The sequence below is a fragment of the Pezoporus flaviventris genome, unplaced genomic scaffold (assembly GCF_033815535.1).
Source record: "Pezoporus flaviventris isolate CSIRO_AGI_PZ_B2104156 unplaced genomic scaffold, CSIRO_AGI_Pfla_v1 ptg000002l, whole genome shotgun sequence".
NCBI classification, from domain to species: domain Eukaryota; kingdom Metazoa; phylum Chordata; class Aves; order Psittaciformes; family Psittacidae; genus Pezoporus; species Pezoporus flaviventris.
In genome coordinates this window covers 87088091-87114131 of record NW_026892550.1, presented here as the reverse complement: position 1 = coordinate 87114131, position 26041 = coordinate 87088091, and the positions used below count along the sequence as shown (strand labels likewise).

At 46.5% G+C, this 26041-nt stretch overlaps 3 protein-coding genes across 6 annotated transcripts; 2 read left to right on the top strand and 1 right to left on the bottom strand.

The window, feature by feature from the left end:
* Positions 1–712: 712 nt before the first annotated feature.
* ADCK2 (aarF domain containing kinase 2) lies at positions 713–10362 on the top strand. Of its 2 annotated transcripts, none has more exons than XM_061444905.1 (8): positions 713–1651; positions 2353–2499; positions 4003–4131; positions 4765–4860; positions 6314–6565; positions 7927–8055; positions 8542–8595; positions 9813–10362. In XM_061444905.1, exons 1-8 carry the CDS (start codon positions 731–733, stop codon positions 9954–9956), a joined length of 1872 nt encoding a protein of 623 aa, XP_061300889.1. In that variant the 5' UTR covers positions 713–730; the 3' UTR covers positions 9957–10362. The 2 variants fall into 2 exon arrangements, with proteins under 2 accessions (XP_061300889.1, XP_061300890.1); XM_061444906.1 differs by having other exon boundaries at positions 9797–9953.
* On the bottom strand, positions 6559–23684 carry LOC133264851 (trichohyalin-like). Of its 3 annotated transcripts, none has more exons than XM_061444902.1 (9): positions 22396–23091; positions 21033–21261; positions 19891–20459; positions 18891–19032; positions 17432–17673; positions 16030–16193; positions 15113–15362; positions 14546–14786; positions 6559–6952 (listed from the first exon to the last, which is right to left on the bottom strand). In XM_061444902.1, exons 1-8 carry the CDS (start codon positions 22765–22767, stop codon positions 14562–14564), a joined length of 2193 nt encoding a protein of 730 aa, XP_061300886.1. In that variant the 5' UTR covers positions 22768–23091; the 3' UTR covers positions 6559–6952; positions 14546–14561. The 3 variants fall into 3 exon arrangements, with proteins under 3 accessions (XP_061300886.1, XP_061300888.1, XP_061300887.1); XM_061444903.1 differs by lacking the exon at positions 6559–6952 and having other exon boundaries at positions 12872–14786; positions 22396–22573; positions 22753–23684; XM_061444904.1 differs by lacking the exon at positions 14546–14786 and having other exon boundaries at positions 22396–23100.
* A 722-nt stretch (positions 23685–24406) lies between these two features.
* Positions 24407–25719, top strand: NDUFB2 (NADH:ubiquinone oxidoreductase subunit B2). Its single transcript, XM_061444922.1, has 4 exons — positions 24407–24569; positions 24653–24797; positions 24871–24986; positions 25648–25719. The coding sequence occupies exons 1-3, from the start codon at positions 24496–24498 to the stop codon at positions 24943–24945; spliced, it is 294 nt and encodes a 97-aa protein (XP_061300906.1). The 5' UTR covers positions 24407–24495; the 3' UTR covers positions 24946–24986; positions 25648–25719.
* The last annotated feature ends 322 nt before the right edge of the window (positions 25720–26041 follow it).

Sequence of the window (26041 nt, the reverse complement as noted above, 5' to 3'; positions counted from 1 at the left end):
AACCGAACTCCCAGTGGGAAAGGACACAGCCCCCAGCTCAAAGCCTTGCAGCACAAGACAGGAACTTTCCTGAACAGCCATGAGTGGCAGCATCACCTTTGCGGTGGCTGCCCCCTAAAACACACTTTCTGATGGGTTGTGGTTACACACAAAAGCTTCCAAAAGGAAGAGACAGATGACCACCAGCTGCATCCTCATTACCTCAACTGAGCAACCATCATCCCCTCAGCAGGCTTTTGCTTTAATTTCTTTTATTAGTAGCGATGTGCCCTCATGGCCCCTCAGATACTGCCATTACCCACAGCACTGATTCTTTCATTAACAGGTGTCAGCCGCCTGCATAGCTTGATCCACCACACGGCAAGACACCCCAACTGTCAAAACGGATGGAGAGATGAAGGCTCTGCCTCAAGTATGTCACCGGGTGACAAAAGGGAAGGGGCATCTCCTCTTCCCCTAATAACGACTGAGGGGACGCTCCCACTCAGGAGGCTACAGCTCAGTCAAGCTTTTACCCTCACAGGACTCCACCGCCCTATCCGAAGCGGGAAGAATCACCTCCACTTCCCTCAGCGCTCTCCCTCCTGTCCCTTTAAGGGGCGGGCCGCCACCGCCTGCCAGCGCTGATTGGCTGACTACTCCGTCCGTCCGCCCAGTCGTGTGTCCTCGTCCCTCCCTCCCTCCCCCCTCCTCCGTGGCCGTTACCGGCCGTTACCAGCGGTGGCAGGTGATGGTGGCGGGTAGTGCTGTGCGGCTGTTGCCGCTCCCGCGCCCCCTCCTCGGACGGGCCGCTGGGGCCAGGGGAGGGCCGCCCATGTGGGCGGCCGCAGGGCGCGGCGGGCTGCGTACCCGGCGCTGGGTTGCGGTGGCCTTGGCGGTGCCCGCGGGGACCGGTTGGAAGGAGAGGCCGGGGCAGCGGGGACCGGTGTGGGTAGGGGAGCGCTGCCCTGAGCGGCCCCCCCTGGTGCTGCTGCGACGGTTGGGTCTGGTACTCCGGATGGGTTTGCGGGCCTGCGCGTTGCTGCTCCGCTTCGGCCCCCTGCTGCTGCTCTACCCGCTGAGCCGCCTGTGGCCCGGCCTGGGCGCCCTGTGGCTGCGGCTGCTGCGGAGGGCGGCCGAGGCCGCCGGCCCTACCTGTGTGAAGCTGGGCCAGTGGGCCAGCACTCGGAGGGACCTCTTTTCCGAGGCCTTCTGCGATGAGCTTTCTAAGCTGCACATCGAGGTGAGCCCACACCCGTGGGGCCACACGGATGAACTCCTAAGGAAGGCCTTTGGTGAGGACTGGATGGGCATCCTCAAGTTCCAGAGCCAGGAGCCAGTTGGCTCGGGCTGTGTTGCCCAGGTGTATAAAGCCTATGCTGACCTCACGGCTGTTGGTGGCTCCCAGGCCAAGGAGCTAGTGCAACACTTGGAGTTTAGAACTGCTTTTGAAGCATGGGAAACGTCAGGCTTTAGAGGCCTCATCATGTGGCTGAGGAGGAGGAGGAAGAGTGAGCAGATACGAGATGAGAGGAGCAGGGAGGAGCTCAGTGCAGCAGACTGCTCCCAGAGAAGTCCTGAGAGTGGGATGTCCTTTATGGAGCAAATGGCCAAACCACTCGTGAATGCACATCCTTCATCAGCCAGACATCTCACACCTGTAGCCATTAAAGTAAGTCATACACATGACTAGTAGTGTCTGAAAATGGAGGGTGCTGGATGAGGCTGATCAGGTTTTAATTTCCATGGAGATGAGCAGCTGACTGAGGCCAGGTGAAGTGAGAAGTGATGCTCATCTCCCTCAGTGTCTTTTCTCAGTGTTTTTGTTCCAGCCAGCTGCAATCCAGACTTGCAGTGGCTCCAGCTCTTTCCAGCCTGGAGAGCTTGAGGACCCATAACTGCCTATGGCACCATTTGATGTGGCATGTGGATGCCACAAATGCTTACAAGGGCACAGTTTACACTAAAAGAACGAATATTAAATTTGGTTTCACCTTCCAGACAAGGAAACCCCTTCTCTGCTTACATGAAGAAATCTGGAACAGATAAGTTCTTTCCAGCAAAGTTTATTTAAAGAAATCTTACGTTTGAGCTGCTCCAAATACTAGTCAGTACTGCATAGCAGGGAACAAGTGGGAGTGTGAAAGCAGTGGAAAATGGCATAGGGTGAGACTGTAGCACAGATATATTCCATTTGACAGTTGCAAAATGTTTCTTTACAACTTAATCCATGGCAAGATCTGAGTTCTGATGACTAGCTGGGGAAACTCCCAGTCCAACAGGCTGGGTTCTAGCTATTTGGAGTGTATTGCTTGAATTGATTGACGTGGAGTGTCTAGGGAGTTGATCTTGCCACTGTTGGTTCTTATGCAGGTCCTGCACCCTGGGCTGGTCCACCAAGTCCAGATGGATCTTTTTCTCATGAAGCTGGGTAGCTACATCATTGGACTTCTCCCTGGATTCAAGTGGCTCAGTTTGACAGAGATTGTGGAGGAGTTTGAGAAGCTTATGATTCAGCAGGTGGGTGCAGTGCCGTGGTCCCCACGTACTGAAACAAAACTGCCTTTGATCTTGTTACTGGCTGGCTCCAACTCTGTTCATACTGCCCTGTTTTCAAGGATTAGGTGAAGACTTGCTTGTTCTTTGGTTATATTCTTTATTCTAATCAGTCACATAATGTTACTGTAGGAAAGCTTATGTGCTCACAGAGTAAAACAAAGCAGTGAAAAAAATTAACAGTCTTTATCAGATTTAAAAATATTTTTTTAGACTTTTGAGTATGTTTTCTAGTGAACAGCCTGAACAGGCAGCTAGCCATGGTCACGGGCCTTTTTGCAGCTTTCTGAAACATGAATGCTGGTAAAGTCCTCTCCTTAGGAAAAGAATTTCTCAGATGTGTTTTTTCTCTTTAATCCCACACAGATGTTTGCAGTTTGTACTCACTGGTCATGTTTGTTAGCACTGAGATGTGTATTGGCATAACTAATATGCTTTCTCATAGGTTAATAACACATTCTATATTGTGTTGTCATCAGACTCATAATATTGATAACGTTAAGCTTTGCAAATAGATTTGAAAGGGATTCACTAATGTCTTCTAAAGACAGTCTTGACACATCCTTACTACCAAACTTACAAAGATTTCACTACAGGCTCAATTAGGGTGATGTTTCTGTTAAAATGAACAATTATCTGCTAATTCCCTTTTTATGTCTAGATTGCAATCTAAAATCTGTACAAGCTTTTGAAAGTCTTAATTCTTTTCCCCTGTTGTAAAAAGATCTACACAGTAAATACATGCTGTATAAACTATGGACTGTGTTCAGATGTGATTCAAGTCACTAGTACCAGTTTACTCTAGCAAAACTTTTGGTGGATGTACTGAAGGCTGAGGATTAGGAGAGCATCTGATACACTTGTAACTTCTTTTCCTTTAAAAGGCTAAGAAGTGTTCCTCAGATATTTCCCTTTGCCAGATGAGGGGGGTGAGGCAAGATTATCCTACCTCCTTGAGCAGCAGGAGTGGGCAGGAGAGATGCCTTGTGTCAAGATCACAGAAGAGCTAGGCCAGGACTCTTTGCACAGTGGATTATTTTGTACATGTTACATTAAATTCTTCCAGCTGTGGCTGCCTATCTGTAAAGCGAAATTAGGGCTGCAGTTCTTCTGCCTTGTCTGTTTGCCTTGCAAGCTGGACAGTGAGCTTTGATTCAGGATCTGTCTTACTGTTGAAAATAATACAGTCCTTCTCTTTTCTGAGACATCAGGCCTATATAAATCATCCATACTTTAAAGGTGCTGGGTTGTGTCTGTCCATTACCCAGTCTTTTACTCCAACTCTTCCATCAGGAAAGCTGGAAGTATGTAAGAAGCACCACCCTATTTTGTTTTCATTCCAGCTTTCTGACTACTTTTGTTGGTATTGAATATTGCACCATACAATCATATCATCATACAGAGTCCTGAAGATCTAATTCTAATTGGATATAATTTCCAGCCTGCTTTTTCTTTTTCTCCCTTGAGATTGACTTACGCTATGAAGCCAGAAATCTGGAGCGCTTCCGACAAAATTTCCTAGATGTCGATTTTGTGAAGTTTCCAACTCCCCTTTGGCCTTTGGTCACAGCAGATGTTCTAGTGGAAACATTTGAGGTAAGAGTCCCAGGGTCTGGGAGTGGTGGTAGCAGGGATAAGGCCCTTAAGGGATAACATGCCAGGGAGGTGTTTTTTGAGACGTAGCCATTGGAGGCAGAAGGATGCTTTTCTCTTACTTGCTTAAAGAAATTGGTGTCCTTCCTCAGTGTCCTTTCCATGCTGTTTGTGAGCAGTTTATCCTGGAAGGCAGGTGGCAGAGAACTCCATATAGAAGCAAACACTTGGCCTGAAACCAAGCAGACCAGCAGTGTGTCCAGCCACCATGTGCTTGCCTGTGCTTTGCAAACCAACACCATGCTTCAGCTCTCCTCTGTGATGGGTCAAAGCAAGGAGCTCAGCAATCTGAAGCTTTTTGATGCTTACCTCACTTTCCTTGTGCATGTTTGACTTAAACCAAAGCCATTCTCAGCCTTATTTTTCCTGCATGTGATCCTTGCAAGAGTATTTCTGCCCCAGGCGGTATCATACCCTCTTTCCAAAGAGCAAACCTGTGTTCTCTATCACATTCAGTACAGCCTCTGTTGAGCAGGTCCTTTCTAGGCCCTCCCCTAAGTATGGGCACCTAGGTAAAGGTGTGCTTGAAGATGGCATGCAGGGTGTGTTTGACTCCAGCTCTTGTCTTTATTTCAGGAGAGTGAGCCTATTTCACACTACCTTCACGCGGAGATTGCCACAGAGCTGAGACAGAGACTTGCAAAGATGGGCATGGACATGCTGCTAAAGATGGTAGGCACTTGGCTGAGGCTAGAAGTGAAGGTTGTTTTCCTGCAGAAGCTATTCAGTTGGGGTAATGAGACAACAGGGTGAAAAGAGAACCTGTTCTCACATCTCTTACCCATCTCCCCATGGGCTCAGACCAGAGCTGTGCCTTTTAGAGCCAGCCTGTGGATGGCAGGTATCTTGCAGTAACTCAGGACTTGGGCCACTTGCAGCTCCTGAACTGGCAGAGGGAAGGTCTATACCTCATGTGGAATGTCAATGCAAGGGCTGAGTAGAGCCTGGGCAAAGTACACCACTACTGTAGTAGTGCAATAGACTCCAAAATTGCTTTTATGTGTAGTAAAAGCTCTGGTGGAACTAGAATAGTTTTAGGCTAACATTAGATTCAACGGTTAGGAGCAAAACAACACCTCCCCCAGTTTTAGGCGTAGAAAAGAATTAAAGAGCAAAGAAACAACATTATGGTTGTAAGTAAAACAAACACCTGTTTCTTGAATACTCAGTTCTAGCCTGTCCAGGACCCTCCATTTCAAGGGCTGTAATAGGACTAGAAGAAGAACAGAGGAAGGTTGGTGTGGAATGGCTTCCATACTGAGCTAGTGAAATTATTTGGACTCTTAACTCTGGAAAGCAGAACAATGAATAGCTTCTGACAGAGGTTTATGCACTCATAAGTGCACAAGAGTCAATATGGATCTATTGATTATGCCGTCTCAAAACAGAACAATAAGGAGGACAAAAAAATTAATATTAGAGGTAACTTTTTCAGACGATGCCTAAAAAACAAACCCTCTTCCATTTTCTCCCCCTGCCCTAGTTCTAATTATGTATGTGGCAATTGGACAAACTCACAGGAGAAATCCATGAAATACAAAGATAACCTACTTGAGGCAGGAAGTCCTGCAGTCCCAGGTGGCCATGGCGATTAGTGGAGAAGTAGTCTTGTGCTTGCCCTCTTTCAGGTGCTAACTGCTAGCAGAGCAGAGAAGTGCTACATACATTTGGTTTCTCTTACCTTGTTTTCCTTACTTTCCAATACAGTTGTAATGTGGGTTGTTGTCATGGACTAGACAAACTTAACCCTTCACTATAACCCATGATACTGAATGGTAAATGGCCTGTTCTTACTCCACTGCTTTTTGCCAAGGGCCACCAGTGTGCCCCAAGTTCAGGGTTAGTTACCAAAGAGCACTACTGTTCCCTGCTGGGAATCCTGCGTGTCCTACCTGATCTCTAACAAACACACAGGATGGCTTCACACAGCTCTGCTGACTCCATCGGTGTGGCACCCATGCCATTTCAGCACAGCTGGTCTCCAGTGCTGAGTGGTTGTCTAGGATGATGTACATTAGTAATGATGGTGAACAGACCAGAAACAAACCTTTGCTGTTGACCTGCAGGTTTTGCTGTGGATAGGTTTGGTCGGAATGAGCGGCTCTAAGACTTTCCCATCCTCTAGGTCTTTGTTGACAACTTTGTCCATGCTGACTTGCACCCTGGGAACATCCTGGTTCAACACACGGCCAACGTCAGCACCAGCAGCAAAGAGCAGGCAGCCATCGTGGACTTGTGTGACACGCTTGTGGTGGAAGTGCAGCCACCCCTCAGGCAGCTCTGCCTGGTGCTGCTGGATGCAGGGATCGTGGCCGAGCTGCAGAGTGCTGACATGCGGAACTTCAGGGCAGTTTTCACAGCTGTGGTCCAAGGCCAGGTGAGGCCTCTGTCACAGGGCTGGGTAGCTGAGGCTGGGGAAGGGAGACAGCAGTAGAGTCTGATGGCCAAAGTGATGGTTTTCTCTCTTATTTCCACAATCCTTAAGAGGGGATAGGAGAATTGGTAGCTTGGAAGCTATACTGCACACAGGGATAAGATGTTCAACCTCAGCAAGGAGGCTGCCAGAGTGGAGTGATTTTAGTGGCCCAGGAAACAGGAAGCACTGGTTGCCACTTCCCAGGTCAGGAGTGCTTCTGGTGCAAGTTAGGATTGCCTGGAAGCCACTTGTGTTTGAGATTGTTGCAGGAATCTGCCAAGTTGGAGAAGAGGAGGGAATAGGTCAACATCTTGGTCTTCCATACACATTTTGTTGGTGTGTCAGCATCTGTAGAGAAGAGGAAGCAAAACAGTGGGGGTGGAGAGTCTGGACTCTGCCAGGCCCCTTTGTATAAGGGGAACTACTTTATCCTCCTTCTCACTTACTTAAGATACACTCCCAGATTGACTAGAGAATCCAGTGCTGGTGTCTCCTGTTCATTCTGAGAATAAGCATCTGTGTTCATACTTGCATTGTTGGTTCTCAGCTGTGGGTTGGATGGCTCACTAGCATATCTCAAGAGGGACACATTAACTTGGTCAGTTTAACCTGCTGAAGTATGCTGAGGAGTAAGTGCTAAACTGTGTATTGGGGCCCTCCTGTGCTGCCAGACTTACTTCTCAGGCACTGAGCAAAGACTGCTAACATTTGATTGATTGCAAGTCCTTCATGGCTCAGGCAATGATCTACAGGTAGAAAAAGTGCTACACTATCTCATTGCTGAACCTCGGGCTGTGGCTCTGTACATCACTGTCAGACATGTCTTCCAAGAAGAGCTGCAAAGCCTCTCACAAGTGAAGCCTGGGTTTGGCTCCCTTTCTCACCAAACATCTCTTGGTGTAGAATCAGTTCACTCCTCTGTAGTTTGCAGGTTAAAGGTTGGACCTAGCCCATAAGGGAGGTTAATATATGCCCTTCTTTATACCATTATCTCCTCTGCTAAGAAAATGTTAGTCATGTGGGTTTTATTTCCCTCCCCTAAAATTTCTGACTGCCTGAGAGATACCTTTGTTGTGTTCTACCCTGGAAGAAAAATAAACAGGATTTTGCTAGATATGAGCTAAGACTTTTGGACCAGTTTGGCTGCTCTTGCACCTGTTTCTGTTGATTCATGGGGTCTCTGTTGCTGGAATGAGAAAGACTGGGCTTGGGAGTTCTCCCTGCAGTATGCTTCCTCCAGGGACCTTTGCAGCAGGGGCCTTCCAGCTCTCTGTGGGCACCAGTGATCCGGTTCTGATCCTCCTTTTCAACTTGTTTCACAGGGGGAGAGAGTGGCAGAACTGATCCTTCATCATGCCCGTGCTAACCAGTGCCAGGATATCGAGCGGTTCAAAGCTGAGATGGCGGAACTAGTGACTAAGGTCCAGGGGAACACCATTGCCCTGGGAAAGGTGAGTGCACTATGTCCCACCCTTGCTTATCAGTAATGCAGTGCAACTTGGCTTTCAGAATGCACTGAGAATGGAAAGACCAGCTCTTACCTCATCAGCACTTACCACCAACATCTGCGGTTCCCTGTGAGGAGCTGCTAAGCCAAATGTTACAGCTTGCATCCTGTTAGCTAAGGCCAACCTGGGTGCTTCAGAAAATGTAGTGGTGGCATTGAACAAATTAATGCATGTTGTGTACTGCTGTGAGGTCCAATGTTCTCAGCCTTCCTGGGCTAGCAAGTAAGCAGAACCACAGGTCATAGCTGAACTCCTTATCCTGGCCAGGGTGGGGGGAAGAATCATATCTTGATGGTGGCTGTTGGCAGCCCAATAATTTTGTCCCACCACCAGAACTAAATGCTAACACTTAGAAGAATCCAGCCTGTCACTCAGTCTTCTTGACCACAGGTTTTTTTTCAGTTGTTAACTTCTCCTTTTGTAATCCAGCTTCAGGTGGCGAATCTGCTCTCAAATGTCTTCAAACTGTTGATGACCCATAAGGTAAGGTCCTGTTGCCGTCTGCCTTCAATAGCTGGCAATTCATTTCGGGAGGGAGAAAAACTCAAATGAAGGGCTAACAAGGGGGGGGGAACGGACGGACGGACTGTGGGTTCTGAAACAAGCTGCAGGAATTCATCGAAGTATTGCAGGCATATTTGTTTCTCAGGTCTTGATACACACCCTGCCATGACCCGTTTCTTGGGTCTGCATTAATACCACATTTAACTAAAACGAATGTTTCTGTGATATATTTTTCCTAGTTTTTATATAGTCACAAGAAGAAAATGAAATCTAATGTATGTTCCCTTTGTTGTATCACTGCACACTTTCTTCCCTAGACCTCCTCCTTGATGTGGGGTTACGGAACTGCACTAGGCCACTTTACGGGTTTGTTAGGAACCTTCAAAGTGAGAAGTTGTTCACAGAACAGAGGTTCCATCTTATAGATGATAGTATTTGGAGAACATGTTTCCACAGTTGCAAACAACTTTGGAAATCAACAAATCTATGGTGGCCTGAACTAGAGGAGATGAGATGGCTGTCAGCTACATAGCTGCCCAGCCTGTAAAGGGTCCCTCTAAACATTCCTTAGTTAGAGGTTGCTGTCATTAAGTCTCATTAAGCTGGTTTCTAATAAAATGTAATTTAGGCCCTTACAAAGCAAATCCTCTCAACTCGATGAATTCTTAATGCCCCGGTATGCCTTGAAACAATCCCAGTACCTGGCTGAGAACTGGGGAATAGTTTGGTCACATGCAGAGCAGAGGTTTCCTCTGTGATCTGGGGGGCTCTTTTGTAGCCATTCAGGAGGTGAGGTCCCATTTATGCATGTGCCCTTGTTCAAGTACATTGGATACTGCAGCTTATAACTACACTAGCAATGGTGAGGACTCCTAAGCTCCTGCTATGTCAGTACGGAAGAAAAAAAAAATCCCAGTCCCCTTCTGGAGCTGAAAAACAAACTTCTAGGTTCCCTTAGGGCATTTAACCTGAAACTGTCACCTTATTTTTGGGCCTGCTGCTGGATTTCAGTGAGTTCTGAAACTCACAAGTGATGGAGTTGCAGCATACCTTCAGGTATGCATAAGGTCTTCCCAGTCTCTTCCCTTCCCTCTGAGCTTAGCCAGAGAATTCTGTGGAATTCTTAGGCCATTCTGTAGAACTGGCTCAGGAGAAAGTAAGTTCTGACAACTCCATTTAGTCTCTTGTCATTCTAGGTGAAGCTTGAGAGCAATTTTGCTTCTATCATCTTTGCCATCATGGTTCTGGAAGGACTTGGTCGTTCCCTGGATCCTGAACTGGACATTCTAGAGGCAGCTAAACCACTGCTCATCAAAACTGCAGCTTCTGTCCTCAGATAGACTTCTGTGGCTGGTGCCCCTCTCTGTGCAGGGTTATGCCTCTGCCGTCAGTGAGCTGACTGAGAAAGAAGCTCATGGTGAGAAGTCATGTTTCTCCTGGGGACATACCATGCAGAGGTTACTCTCCATTAATGTTGCTTTCAGTTGTTTCAGCCAAGCACCAGGCTGAGATGATCAGAATTCCAGAAAACAGAAAGACTTTGCACAATTGGAGACTTCTGACTCATCGCATAGTTCTAAGAGCTAATGTGCTCTGATAATTTTTAAACTGGCATATCATGTAGTTTAGGTGCACATGATCGCTGCAGCCTGATGAGAAAAGCAGCCTGACTTGTCTAAAAGTCTTTAAAAAGATGTTCATTGATCCAGTCTGTTTTGAAATCTATCAGGTTAAATATGTAAAGTTGTTACACTGACTTACCTGTCACTGTGGTATGAGACATGGTGTTCTAACACCACCTAAGCAACTCATTCAGGCTGAAAAAAAGCCAATAAACTTTTTGTCTTTTACACTTTTATTGTAGAAGTGTCCTGAGATCCTGCAGGGAGTGGTGTGTTCTTAGGCATTTGGGATGATAGAAACAGACCAGGCAAATGGACACCCCCTCCCCACCACTCTAGCACAATACAGATAAACAGCAAAAGAAAATACTTGCCTAGGCAGGAGACTGAATTCCATAATAAAAAACAACTTTTGGGAATATTTGTACTGCTCTTAGTGTTTTGTATTTGGGTTTTTAAGCTTGAAAAAAAGCCTTTTTTATTTCTCTATGCGCTTCCTTCCTATCACTCTCCCCACTGTTCCCCTAGTCTCATCCTGATCAACTCAAAGCTTTAACTAATATGCAAATCTGTGCCTTTTGTTTCCAGTAGTTTGCAAAACAAGGAGTCCAGGCATGGGTGGAAAATGCATTGTGAACGTTTAAAATTAATTACAGCTAGCAAAATGTGGCTTTTACAGTCATTTTAATTGCATTAAGATTATTTTATGGCTGCATTTTAATAGTGAGAAATACAGGCTACAAATGACTGGAGATACTATAATACTAAATATATTCCCAGATACACTGCATGTGAAAATGTAGCAGCACAGTTTTTCTGCAGTGGTCTGTTTTCAGATGGTTAAGCAATCAAGAAAAGGACCTTAAGCAGACAATCTGTTTTTTTATGGTGGTTATAAAATAATGATTAATACGTGAAGTCTGAAAATTAAGTTTAAATGCTGCTTAATATATTTAATGTATTTTCCTTTAACCATTACATGTTCCACTTCTAATGCTTACGGATAAAAGCAACAGTAGAGTTTGAGACTAAGTAAGTTTTAGGTTTGTTTCTTTAAGTCTAATAGACTTAAACTCATAACAAGATACACTGTTAAGTAGCGCATGATTTTGTGTAAAGGAGAAACGTAGAATCACAGAATGGTTTGGGTTGGAAGGAGCCTTAAACCTCATCCAGTTCCAACCTCCTGCCACAGGCAGGGACACCTTCAACAGGGAAGGACACCTTCCAATAGACCAGGTTACTCAAAGCCCTGTCCAGCCTGGCCTTGAACACTGCCAGGGATGGGGCAGCCACAGCTTCTTCAGCCAACCTGTGCCAGTGCCTCACCACCCTTATAGTGAAGAATTTTTTCCCAATATCTAATCTAAATCTCCACTGAAAGAAGAAGAAAAGCAAGAGACCCCCAAACTTTACATTAGAGAAAACCTTCATGTGCTGCCAGGACCTGCTTTCCCTCTTGCCACGTCCACTTAGCTTGAGGGGCTGAGTCCATCAGCTGTGCAGGTCGGGGGCACAGCAACCGGTTTGCTTTCTGAGGAAATTTCAGCCAGCATTTCCAGAGACTAAACAGAGCTCAAATAAAATGACAGAATTCAATGTGAAATGCAAAACTGTGCCTCACATGTAGTTTCCATGTATGCAGCAAATGATATTTTTTTCAGACCTTAACTAAATGCCTAAGCCTTCACCTTATATTTAGGTTAATCTTTCCTTCCCCCCCCCCCCTTTCTTTTTTGATAAAAATCTCAGAATAGTTCATGCATATTATAGATCCTAAAGTTTAAAAATACCCCTTTTAGCTATTAAGGCCTTAGAATAAACATCTGGCTGAGACTTAACTGCCTTTTTGGGGAAAGTTGAAGGCATAGCTTCTCAGTTATCTCTTAAGGAATGCAGCCTGAGCCTCACTGCTGAGAAGCTGCTGGCCATACAAAAGGTTTGGCAGAATTACAGAGGGGTTCCCTTCTGCAAGTTTAATTTTTTCTTTCAGAAATTGCTGTTATGGCTGATGCTGTGGTCCTGGAAAAGGGGTGAATTTCATAACATGCTTTTTTGCTGAGTGATGTGCCAGAAAATGTGGAACATGTTTCTAAGTGTACACAGAACGTCAGGCAACAACATCTACATTTTGTATCTAGTTCTGTTCTAGGTATACTTAAAACAAGATATTGGAAATATTAGCTACATTTCAGCATAATTTTGTGTAAATTAACATTCTTCAATAGAGCTCTGAGCGTTCCAGCAAACAAATCATGCCATGTCCATTCTCCCTTCCTAAATATTCATGTGAATAAATCAGTTACCTTTCTGGCTACCCAAGGCTGACAACAGCATTCTGTGATGCAGCCACTGTATTTTGTACCTCTGATGATATGAGGAAGAAGGACAGTGCTTCAGGATGTGACAAGCGTAACCTCCTCCTCCCCTCTGTGAAAGAAGGCACCTCCACTTGTCAGAGTACAGCGTGTTAAAAACCCTCTTCTCTCCTGCTGACAACACACGCTTCACTGAGGAAGTCAGTAATGTGCTTAGAAAAATCAGGGAGGGGAGTCATGCGCAAGTAGCATCGTGGACTCCAAATAGTAACTGTTTTGGCCTGTAGCTAGAATGGGGAACTCCTCCCATCTCATTTATTCATGGTGAACAAAAAGTCTGTTTATTCTGACCAGGTGCCCTATCTGCAAAGATACCTGAGTATCCTTCTGGTCTAAGATTACCTGCTGTTGGAGACTGCCAGCCTGAACACAAGATTGTAGGCAAAACAGACTGCCAAGCCCAGCACAGGGTTTAGTGATTCTCCAGAGACAGATACAGCAGGTAACAGACATTTTTCACATCATAGTGCCTGGAAAGGGTGTCTTGTCACTGAAAAAACACCTTCCTTTTTGCATTCTAGGCTTCTGTAACTCATTCTTCCTCGAGGGGAGTGGCTTGCGTATTCCAAGCAGTACGTAACCCTGACACTTACCTGGAGCCCAAGCTGGAGGGTTCCAAGTTGTCTTACCACGTTTTCTGTAGCACCTCACCTGTCCCTGAATTCTTGCCCTGTCCCCTACAGCAGTTTTAGCAGGAAGTAGCACAAGCCTAAGGCCAGGTTGGGTGGGGCCTTAGGCAACCTGGTCTAGTGGATGGTACCCCTGCCCGTGGCAGGGGGTTGGAACAGGATGAGCTTTAAGGTCCCTCCCAAGCCAAACCGTTCTGTGATTCTGTGAACTTTGTCATAGGTATGGGGACTTCTCTACAAGTCTCTACAACTCATGTGCAATGGGGCACTTGTAAGAGTCTGTTGTTAATAATGGAAACTGCAGCGGATAATTTACATTGTACATTTCCATTGCTACAGGGTTGGTTTTGGTTTTGCATCCAGCTGGTGTCTAGCTCTCCTTCCCCATTTTTCATATAACTTTAACATAGCAAGGCAAGTCATATGACCGCATCACTTAACCACACTTCCTATTTTATGTGGTCCTTGACCTTAAAGAAATAAATGTGCTCTTCTGGCACTGGTCTGGAAGAAACACAGCAGGGCAGAAAGTTCACAGAATGCAGTAGCGGAATGGGGAGCTCCTCACGCCTTTATTTAATTTCCCCACAGGCTTGTGTTAGCAGGACTTAACCTGTGCCTGTGCTTCCACCACTTCATGTAAGGGACTCATTCCCAGGGTGTTTCTCCTGATCTTTCTTGTTCTTCACCTCCTATTGTATCTATTGCCCATACCTTCACTTAATTAATTCCTCCTTTCTCTGTCATTTGCATCTTGAAAGCAGTTACAATCTGATGCCGCCAGAAGACTCTAGGTCCTGTGCCCTTTGAATCACTTTTATAATTCCCAGGTTCCCTGCTGCTCCACTCTGAATTGCCTCATGACCCTTTCACCAGCCTCTGACTACAACTTCACATTACAGGCACCAACTCCTTGAAGCCCTGTGGAAAGAGCTGGGCACCTCAAGATGCCTTTGGGGCAGAAACTCAGCAGTATGGCTGTGTCTCATTAAATACCAAGGTAGCTTTCGGTTGCAGAGTTGGGTCTGTCAGCAGGGCTGCTTGAGACAAAAGAACAGCTTGACAGAGGTGAACTAGAACAGTAACTCCAGAAAGAAATGTGTGAAGGTCCCTTCTAACCCAAACTATTCTATGATTCTACCGAAGTGAACTCTGGCTGCAACGTAAAGGAGATGAAAGACCTCTCTGGAAACCACAATTCTACTTGTCACAACTGCATTCGTGCACCCAGGCTCTGGTACACTGACACACAGCTACAAGATACAGATCAGGTCTGTGAACGCCTCAAGGGCCTGCTTACCCACTCTGCAGCTTCCTTATGCTAGTAGCGATGCCCGGAGCATCAAAAGATTCTGTTCTCTGAGGTACTGCTGGAGGTCACCCAGTTGCTGGCCTTCTTTCTCCACCTTCTGGCGTGAACGGTCTCTGCTCTGGAACACTCTCTCTTTGGCAGCCTGCTGCTTTTTTTGTTGCCTGTCCTGCTCCCGTGATTCTTGTTCCAACATTTCCTGCCGTGACTGCATTCTGCTCCTGAGAAAATCCTACATAAAGACATTTACAATTGCACAGCCAGCTTTCATGCTGAATTTCATCCACATTTATCACCAGCAGAAGCCAGAAATGGGTATAATTCATGGAAATTCATTCCTTACATGTAGAAGGACTCTTTCTGTGGCAGAAATGGACAAATTTACTTCCCATCTTTCATCTTCATACATGTGTCAAAAAACCCTGTTACCCTTCATTTCTTTACCTCTAAATTATACTGGATATATTGCATATGAAACAGGTGAAAGAGAAATACTGTGGATGGTGCCACTGCTGGAAACATGGTAGTACAGGAAAAACATTTTGCACTTGCTCTTACCAGCCTTTCTTTCTCTTGTTCAAAGCTCCTTTCATTCCGTTTTGCCTGCAGCTCCTTTCTCTGCACATACTGTGTCTTTAAGAACTGTAACCTCTGACTTGCCTTCCTCTTCTCCTCCTCTGGGAAGAAGGATTCCTTCCTGCTCCTCTCTGCCCTAGCAGCCTGGAGCAGTGCCATGTGCTGCAAAGCTCTGTCTTCTTGCTCCAGCCGTTTCTCCAGCTCTTGCAATATTCTCTGATGCAATCGCTGCCTGTTTCCAGAACAAAATCTCTCAAATTCCTCAGCAAGAAAGAGCAATAAAAGAATAAGACAGTGCATGAGGCACAAGGCAGATATTCTGGCAATCTGTGCTCTGTTAATATTGCAGGACTCTTCGTCAAGTTATGAGGGTTAAACCTGTGTCCTAAGCGGGGGTGGCAAAAACCCCAAATAGGCTGGTGCTGTCATCTGCTCACCTGACTTTCCTAACCTGGTGTGGCTCGGTGTTCCTGGCCCTGAAGACCAGGAGCAATGAAAATGGATTGTGCAGGCAGGGCTGGCAACTGGGTGGCTATGTGCCTTGGTGATAGAGCTACAGTGGCAACAGAAGAGATGGAAGGAGCTGGGTCATGGGGGTGAAGATCTGCTGAGCTTAAGTGGACTGGGGCAGGGAACGGGGATTTGGGAGGCAAAAGGACTTTGGGTGAGTATGAGGTTGAAGAGAATCTGCCCTTGAAAGTGAGTGTGAAGGCCATTTGTACCCATTCAGCTATATCTCCAGCAGCAATTTTATTCCTGTTAGTAAAGTACCATGACCACTCTGCAGAGACGTATGAGGCACAGCGTGTTATGTTCAGAGACTGAATAAGAGCACCAGCGAGTAGACATCACCAACCTTCTCATATTTACTACAAAAACATTTAGCTCATAGGTATCACCTCTGACTGTCCCTGCGCAGCTGGCGTCGGATGCCATCTGCCTCTTGCTGATGCTCCCTCTTCAGCTGCCTCTGTTCCTCTTGCCGTCTTTTGTGCTCAATCTTGGCTCTGTTGAAGTCCATCTCCTTCCATCTCTCCTGAGACACACCATTAAGGATTGATTTCTAAGAGAAAAAAAATCAAACCAAACCCCTTAATCTCATTAGTATATTTACGTAATGCAAACTGTAAACCTACAGAACCAGAACAGCTTAGTCTTCTAATGTCACTCCTGAGCTCTGGAAGCCACACTGGTTTCCACGAAAACTGTTCCATGAATACTGGCTCATGAATACTGTTGTGTCACTTCCCACCCGTGAAAAAGCTGAGTATGATGCTAAAGCCTGTACAAAAGAATAAGCTTAACCAACAAAGGGGTGTCTGAAAATCCAGTTTTAAGAGTTCTTCTTAGGTCAGTAGGTTGTGCTGTTCTGGTTGTTCCAGTGTTGAGCCAATGCTTAAACTGCCCAATCTTTGTGTCAGCTCCTGGAATGGATGGAAATTACAGGTTCTGACCACAAATCAGAGTACAGATTCCTAATTAGATTTATTAGAAAGAGGAACTTCTGCCTCCCTTTGGCCAAACACAAAATCTTCCCGGAGTTCTCTGCAGGTGTACTAACTCTTCACTTCCTGCTTGAGGTTTCTACCCAGGGTCAAGGAGTCTGTGTTTATTCCAGTAGTAGCTGCATTTCAATGCTGGGCAGTGTTCCTAACTTGCATTTTAAAATGCACTGTGCTGTGTAAAGAGATGAAGGAGCACCTACAAGGCTTCTTTTCACAGCCATTTATTTCTTTTGTACTCCTCTATGAGGGAAGGAGCAAGGGAACATTATGAAAACATAGACATGCTTCCAGATTACAAAATTAGAGCTGTTTGGGTCTGGAACAGAGTTGCCACAAAACATTTTCCTCTCTCAAATGCACGCACTCCCTGGGCTATGTGATTCAGCTCATTACACAAACTTTCTCTTTTTCTGCTTTCAGTATCTGTAAAAGAGGAATAATTCTTTTGCTATCTAGGGTCTACTAGAGGCTGAAAGTTTGACTTAGAAAATATAAGAGCCAAAATAAAAAACTCTATCAAAAGTGCCAAGTAAAAACACCAAAAGTGCCCTGTTCCTGTACAACACTGATTCTCAAGTGGAAACCACGTTTCTATTTATGCATAGTCATTATTCTACATAGGCATGATTTCTGTTATAGTCAAAACCTTAGAGAAAGAGGTCAAAAGCAGGTTGGTACTAGATGATTTTAAGATCCTTCCCAACCCTAACCATTCTATGATTCTATGATATTCTCCCATGACATAAACAAATCACTTGGCCCTAACAGCTAAATCTAGTTTGGAACAAATACTTACTGTAATGCTTTTGTCTTTTAGAAGACTGAGAGTTGTGGATCTCCTAAACTGCCCACTGGAGGTGCTATGTGGCCTCTGTGTACGCAGAGCTGATCCGATGGTCAGGCTGTCTTTCTGTAGCGATTGATTCACTCTGTCAAAGAAGCTTTGGCACCTGAAAGGAACCAAAGCACTGGTTCCCATGGAAGGGTTCCCTTGGGAATGCTGGATTGGAGCTTCTGCGACTCTGGACTCAAAAAGACCTTTCAAATAAATTAGGGCAGGGACATATGAGGTTATAGGCAGCTTATGAAAAGAAAGTCTTCTCATATAAAATATATTCCATCAAGACTTTGATAACTTATGTCCCAATTTTGGCTGGGATAGAGTTAAGGAGTAACTTAGTACCAACATTTTCCTCTGAGGAGGTGGGATATTTTTTTTTTTTTAGTGTCCACAAAACAGGTCCTAGCTTTCAAAAACCAAGGTTGCCATTGTAATCAAGCATAAGTTTTGCCTGGTAACAGAAGATCACTGACTGCACTTCCAGCTACTCAGGCTTCAGGATTGTTTACATGGTATTTCACAGACACACATGAGCTGCTCCTGCCAGTGCTCTGAGACATGGAAAAACTACACATTGCTTGCCAGGGCGAAGCCTGACCTATCCGTCCTGCTGAGAGACAGGAGAAATTAGCTTGGGCACAGCACTGTGCTAACACAGCTTTTGGATAACTGAGAACACGAGCAGCATTTGGTTGCACCTTTCTGCTAAAGACAGCGTACACCAGAGTGACAGCTGTTGCATGGAATGATAGTGGGACACCAGCTGGGAGGAAACGTGCACTCCTGGTTGACTTTTCTTTCTCCCTCTACCAGCAGAGGCACAAAACAATGTGGTAACAGAGAAAGCTTTAGGCTTTCAGAATCCTCACTTAGATGCCTGCAGTTGTCACAAAACTGACTTAAATAAGAACAGTAACAATATGTTTAAAATCAGGATCCAGCCTCTTTTGGATGATAAGAGAACAAAAGTTTACTGTTGTCATTTTCAGCACAGAGGAGGAGTGTTCTGCAGAACAGTCCTGGTGAAGTCTTTCTGCTATAGGCAGTCATAGTTAACCTTACAGATTGATTTTTAAAGTAAGGAAATTTTGTAATATATTTATAGTGAGCATTATGATAAAGGTTAAAAAACTCAAAAGCTGCTACTTCAATGGGTGTAGAAGCCAAAAACCCCAACTTCCATCTGATAAACCTTTCACCTAGGGAAGAAGATGAACAACTTCTCAAGCTGTACCACCATTAATACCTCCACAGAATGATACTACGTTATGGTGGCTGTATTCACAGCATGGCATTATGGCATTTTCTTTTGAAACACCGAGAATATGGCAACAGATCTTAGACATGATGGCCTGCAGGACTGACACTGTGTGGCAAGTCTTACGTTTGGATAAAAGAGCTGCAATTTCAATACCGTGTTTGTGTTTAAAAAGAGCCTCAGTTTCAGCATCCTGCTGTCTGCTGTCTGTTTCTTCCTTGTGGACTGTCTCCATTAACCAGCTGTCTGTGTTGACGGCAGTATCAACCATAGCATGAGCCATCTCCATCTGAGGACTCTAGAAATAACAAGAAATACAATCATAATCCAGACCTAAAGAACAGGTAGTATCATGAACTTAGAGAACTTACGTTGCAACTAGAGTTTAAGACAGTAAAAAGAAATTCTGTGCAAGTTCTTTACTAAAGAAACAACTCCATAGTAGAATAAGTTGTGATCCCTTTGTGGCCCTCTCTGCATGTTCAGGTGACCTAAAAATGGCAGTACTTCCCCTGTAAGGGTCCAAACTGGTAGAAAAGAGATCAGGCCAGAGGATGAAGCCAGTCACGTTTATGGTGCCAGAAATTAGGATTCTAACCCTTACATAACCATGGGCAAAAGCTTAGCACTAGCTGGTGCCTCCTCCATACTGATCTTCACCAAGTGCCCTGTTCACAGGCACCAAATCAGCTACCAAGGATCACAGGAGTCTCTTGTGCTCTTTCACTGGGAGAGGTGATGCCTCTAACAGAGTGGAGAAATACCTGAACAGAATTATGCAGGGACTGCCTTGGTATAGAGTAGTCCTTACAGTAATCTTTATCCAGTGTAAAGTCTTCTGTATGAGACTTTTTCCTGCCTTTGCTTCCCTCATGAAGAGGCAGGATGTAAAGAAACTGCACTATGTGACACTCCTTCATATTCTGCATCCATGGAAGAGGTTCTAGGGGTCTGTTCCAGGCAGTGATAGTAACAGCTAGCTCTTTCCACAGGCGAAGGATCAGGAAGACAGTGCAGAACACATACATAAGGACCAGGCCTAAAACCTCTAGCAATTTTTTGGTACCAAGAGCAGAAAACTTGAGGTAACAAAGCAGACGTTATACAAATAGCAAACCACATGTTAACAGAAGAGCCAGGATTAAACTTTTTTTACCTTCTTAGGTTCTGTAACTTCATTGTCCTCTTCCAAACAAGGCTGAACTTCATTTGGAAGATTTTCTGTCTTCAATCCCTTATCTTCCATTTCCTCTTCTTCTCTGAAAACACTTTCTGAGCATGAAATACTCAATTCAGACATTTGCTCTTCTATTTTATTGCTGAGCTCTTTTTTAGTGAAGCTTGTTCCTGGGATGAAGACATCCTCTTGCTGCCCTTTGCACCCTGTAGGCTGCGTAGATTCCCAGGCTTCAAGGCTGCAATGGGGAAGCGAGGTACACCTACAACTACACTTAATACATGGCCGAGTTGAATACAGACCCTTTGGCCAGTAGTGCAGGTCTGAGGGATCCTGTCTGTAATGGCCTGAGGCTCTATAACCCGGTGCCACGATGTATGGATAATCCAAGCTTGAATCTACCACCATCTGCCTGGCTGCTAAAGGCATCTGCAGTTCCAGGATGATGCGTTCACTTAAGGGCAGAGGAATTCGCAGAGCTTGGTCAGAAGACACCTCCTTAGTCCGCCCATTCCAGAAATTCACAAGCACTCCCCTTCTGTTGTGTGCTGTGCATATTGAGAAAGAAAATAAAGGCATAGAATGTATGTCAACCTGTGCGCTTTTTCTATTAGAAGGCTGGAGATAAAAGCAGCAGCTTGTGTTTCACACAAGCTTGTGACAACTTCTGTGATTTTTTTTCTTGAAAGGTTTAAAATTTGACCTTGTTTTGAACTTCCTATGAAGACACAGCAGATAGCAACATTCCTGCTCATCACAGCGAGCCGGGATTTTGCTCTGCAAAAGCTGGAAACTAGACTGACAGATCACCAGGTGAATATTCATGGGGGCCAAGAACGTTTATCTCCTTGTGTTAGTAGGATGTGACGTGCCTCTCTCCCAGGCTTTTAAGAAGTTTCCACTCACAGAACAAAGCAAAGATTAATTCTGGGAGCTGCATTAATTCTGGCACCGAAAAAGAACAGGCTGCTTACTGCCAACAACAACAAAAATAAGAGAGATGCTGAAGAGAACCCAAGCAGCAGGTGGTGAATTCTCCATGATTAAGACTTCTCTTTTCTGTATAGTAACCGGCAACCATGGCGGGTGTAGCACTGCAAAGAAAGCCAATTCCCCCGTACCTAAACATGCTTCCTTGTTCTCCAGAACCTTTAGCACAGTGCCTGGGCCAAAACGCTCAGCTCTAGCCTCCCACGGTGCTAAGACCCTGTCTCCTGGAGCAAGCGGCTGTCGCCTGGCATCTTCATAGTGGAGAATGTCGTAGAGAGGGGTTTCCTGTATTCGAAGCTGTGCCTTGCCTTTCAGAGTGCCACTCCTGTCAAACTCAATTAAAAAGCGCTCCCTGGAGCCCTACAAGAGTAAAACATGCTGTTTGTGAGACACACATCTGGGGCCAATTATCGGCCAAACGTAAGTGCTAAGAGGGAAGTGGCAGAAATCCCAGGAAGAGGAATGTAATCTGGGAATGTAAATTTCCTTTTCTACCAGGTTTTTCACTGTACCATGTCCATGTTGGGCTTTAAAAGCAATTATGAGGCTGGGGCTCAAGGGGCTGGCAGCCTTTCTCTTCCTTTAATTTTGGACTTGGATTTTAGTAAGAACACAATTAGCATGCTAAGGCAGAATCTTACCAGGAAAACCTCCCATCAGAAAGAATAGCCAAAAGAAACTGCTGTGTATGGTGCAGTTTGTTCTGCAGTAATCAAAAGGATAACAAACCAGTAAAATATCATAACTGTCATAAATCTAAGTGCTTTACTTTAAGCCTTCAGCAATGGGTGAGGGGAAGATCTGTTACTGAAGTCTCAGCCTCCTCTGCAGTTCTGTGAGTGCACTTACAATGTAATGCCATCAGCAATTCTAATGCATCAGACTCCAGCTAATGTCACTTGTGCCTTTAGCTGTCCCCGTCTGTTCCACCCCATGCTGGAGCTTGCAGCCATCCTGACCTATAGTAGCATCACTATTTATTTAACTACACTGCGAACTCCAGAACAAACTGGATTTTTAAAGAAAACCTGCAGGGGGGATTTTCCGTCTGGAACCCAAACTCATCTCACCAATCCCAGAAACAGCTGGAAGAGAATGAGGAAAACTTCTGGCTCAGTAAGCAGGAGGGCATGGTCCCTGGAGGAGGACATTTTGGGTTACTGGTATGCTGTTTAGCTCATTGACTTTGCTGCTAGACTGGGCAGAAGCAAGTAACAGGGATAGGGGACCTGGTTTGTTTGATTGTCTCTGGAAACCAGCTCATTATAACTACTAAATGGACTGATTTCTAGGCTGCTTTTGCTTGCAGGACTCCTCAGAGTAAAGAGCTAGTCACCGCCAGGAAACACGGAAGTAGGATGTGGGGAGACTTTACCGGTTACTAAGTGCACTGTGTGAAAGGGGAGCCACTCCACAGCAAGGGCATGGGACCAGTGAGGCATGGGAAAAACAGAGAAGACACACAGAGCAGCAGAGTTCCCAATAAATAACTACCTTCACCTCCTGGGCAATGTGCCCTAGGTAGTAATAGCCATCAGCTTCTCTTCTGGCCAACACACGAGCCCCCCTCAGAAAACTGGAAGCCTCTGGGTATGAATCAATGAAATTCCTTTTTGCTGAGGATATCGAGGACCTACAAAAGGAATCTGGGTTCCATGCACAGACAGGAAAGCTGTGGAAAATGGAAATACAACTAATGAAGACTTTGGCAACAGAACTCCTGCAACTTGCTATAACGAAAACAAGTGAAGTGCCCATGGAACACCCTTCCCACCCCACAGTAATTGTCCTTGTTTCCTGGCTTTTTCTCCTCTGCCTTTCTAGTGACCCATCTATAGATTCTGAACTCACTGTGTTGCTGGACATGTTGGCAGCAGAGAGCCACAGAGATCTTTATGAGCTGCATGACAGCACCGGACATGTGAGACAGACATGGAGCTTACCTGGAGGGTGGAAGGAGGTGGAAGCAGAAGATGAGCATGATATTTTAACATTTAAATCCTTAAACAGGAATATTATTTATAAAACTGAAATTTACTTCCCAGTGTATTACTTCCCTCTTTGTTTTAATTCTTCCATCAAACCTTGGGATACTACACTATTTGTCTATCAGCTCATCACAGATTGTTAGGGTCTTAAGCAGTCAAGCTTGGAAAGGAGACAAGAACTGTGTTATGAAAGAACCCTTGTGTTTCACCTGCTTTCTATTTAGCTGCTAGGTATGTAGCAGCTGTATCGCCCTTTCTTCAATCACGATGAGGTATATTGCTCAAAGGATGAAGTGTCATTTCAGGTATAAACAAAGTTATAGCAGATATCCATTTCGGCCCATCTCAGATCCTGTCACCATTTTACTCTGCCATGAAGGAGGCACTAGACATGTGATTCTTGTATCAGAATAGTTTTACCATCTTACTAATTCTTATTCCTTTCAGTTAAGTGATTTTAGTAAAGAGCTTTGAACCTGGAAAATACACCAGTTTCTCAGGACCAGGCATAGCTTGGAGACAGGCAGCAGGTTGCTGATGCTGCCTCTCCATGCTCAGCAGTGATGCAGGTATATCAAACTTGCTGGCTTCCTCCCACTCCATCCACCCCTGGCTCTCAAACAATATGTTATGGGCAGCCAGTGTCATGTGTGGATTGCTGAGTCTTGTACCCTGATCCTTAGCTGTCCAAGCTCCCCAAGCAAGCAAGAGCTGCGAGGTCAATGAGAGGATCTGAAATCAAGGAAGAATGAAAAAAGTGGAGATTGAGTCTGGGAAAACAAGGGAAAAATAAGAGGAGGAGGAAAGAAAGCGAAGAGGACGAACAGGAGCGCCCTTCACACGTGCAGGTCTTTGCTAACGTGGGACAGGTGTGCAGTTCTTCACTGGGTGCTGCTGTGCTCAGGTGCCCCACACAGCTCACCTCTGCATCCCCGCTACCGCAACGCCTCCTTGCCTTGCCCCCTGCGGGTGCCGCCCTCCCACCACCGGTGCCCCCCTCTTCGCCTCTCCTCGCCGGGGGCGCGGGTCAGCAGGAAATGCTCCCTCAGCGCACGGCTTCCATCGATGCCGCGCTAAAGCACCGTTGCTACGCAACTGAACGCTGTGGGCTGGACCACCCAGTCCTCCTAGGGGGGGAGAAGAGGAGCAGGTTATATCTTTAGCCCGTTCCTTAAAGACGAACACCCAGCATCGCCTTCTCCCGCTCCGAAACGAGCACTCGCCGCGCCCCCTCCTCTGCGCGCTCCGTGAGCGACAACAACTTTTGTGACTCACGATGGACTCCCTTTCTCCCCCCGCCGGTGTGTTGGTGCCGTCCTGCCGCTTCCAAGAGCTGGGGGAGGCGGAGAGGCAGGGCTGCCCTCTCAGACACAGAGGTGGGGTGGGAGCGGCACAGCGTGGCGGAGGAGTCTCCGTGCAAGTGTCTCGGTGACCTCGTGTCTCCGTGCTGAGCCGCAGCCTGGTGCTGTGCGTCTCGTCTCCCTCCTACCCAGGCTCGTTCATCCCTCCGCGCCGGGAGTTGGTATGCGCCGGTAGGCGCGGAGGGCCAATCGCGGCGGCTGTTGTTGGTCTGTGCAGGGTGACATTGGGGGGCGGTGGAGCTACCATGGCGCTGGCGTCGCTGGGCCGCTCGGCGGGGCGGCTGCTGCGGGCCGGGAGCGGCGCGGTCGGGCGGCGGCAGTGAGTGTGGCTGGGCGGGCCGGGGGGGCGGGCCGGGTATCGGAGGGGCCGGGAGCGAGACGGCAGCGGTGCGGTTGTTGCAGCGCTGGCGGCGAGGTGCACATCCAGCCGCGGTACCGGCAGTTCCCGGAGCTGACGCGGGCGCAAGTGATCCGCAGCGAGCTCCTCAGCGGCTTCATGTGGTTCTGGATCCTGTGGCACTTCTGGCACAGCTCGGACATGGTGCTGGTGAGTCCGGCGCGGTGGCGGGGGCCGGGTGGCGGGGGGCCGTGGCTGGGCTCTGAGCCTGCCTCTCTCCCAGGGCCACTTCCCCTATCCCGACCCTTCGGCCTGGACGGACGAGGAGTTGGGGATCCCTCCGGACGACGCGGAATAGGCGCCTCCGGCCGCGGTGCCCTCGCTCCCCGGAGCACACCGGTACGGCTCCTCCCGCACAGGCCCCCGGGCGCTGCGGCTGGGCCGGGATTCGCTGTAAGGAGCGATTAGCGCGGTCACCAGGCCAACGGCAGCCCGGATTGTGCTTTACCTTTCCTTCAGAGCTCTCGGTGCCAGGGAGTCGCGCCAGGCGGTGCTTGCTGGGCGCCTTCTCTTGGCACTGCTACAGGTACTCTACTTGCAGCAGTTACTTGTGCACTTCCGAAGGTAAATGTGCCAAATCTCTGTTGTACAGAGTGCAGGTAGCTCGTGGCAGCGTTTACTGCCTTCACATACACTTGTCTTGGGTACCTGAATGCTCCAGTGCTGACAGTCTAGTTGTGGCAATATAAGCCTGCAGTGTAGCAACTAAGTTGTAGTTTAACTGCTGCCTAAGATAATTTTATTCATGCTGTCCTATAAACGCAGCATGACCTATCTTCTCTTTCTAGAGAGACCTGTGCACTTATCCCTTTGAAGGGTTGAGGCTTTTGCTTGTTTCATACTCTCTGAAGCTACTGTGTCATAGCATGGCTGTAAACCCAGCAGCTTCAACTAGTGCAGAAGGCAGCATGGGTTCTATCGAGAGGGTCCTTCCCCTGCTCTCAATGGTGGGAAAAGGGTGGGTGAAAAGGTTCTCAGGATTCTCTTCTATTACTTGCAGGTCCCTGGAACTAAAGAGGCTCCTGGAACCAAAGCTTTGGCTCCTCAGGTCCTTATTTCAATAAAAGTAACTAAACAAACACTAGGTTAACTTTGTACTTTGTTTCTGAGTGCTGCAGAATTGCTGGAGAATGAACTCCAGCTTTGGAGTCTGGATGAACTTCTCTAGTGTTTACTCACTACTGCTCAGTTCTTGCTGCCTCAAAGAAATAAGGTGATAGATTCATGTCCAGGGAGTGATTTAAAACTTCATAAATGCACTGCAGGTAATAATCTTACCATTAAAGCTCTGTCAAGTAACTTCTGAAGGGGGGGGGGGGGGGGGAGGGAGGAAATAAAACTTGTCCATGTTAGCATGCAGAGAAGCTAACTTAAAACACATTCTACTGGCATCT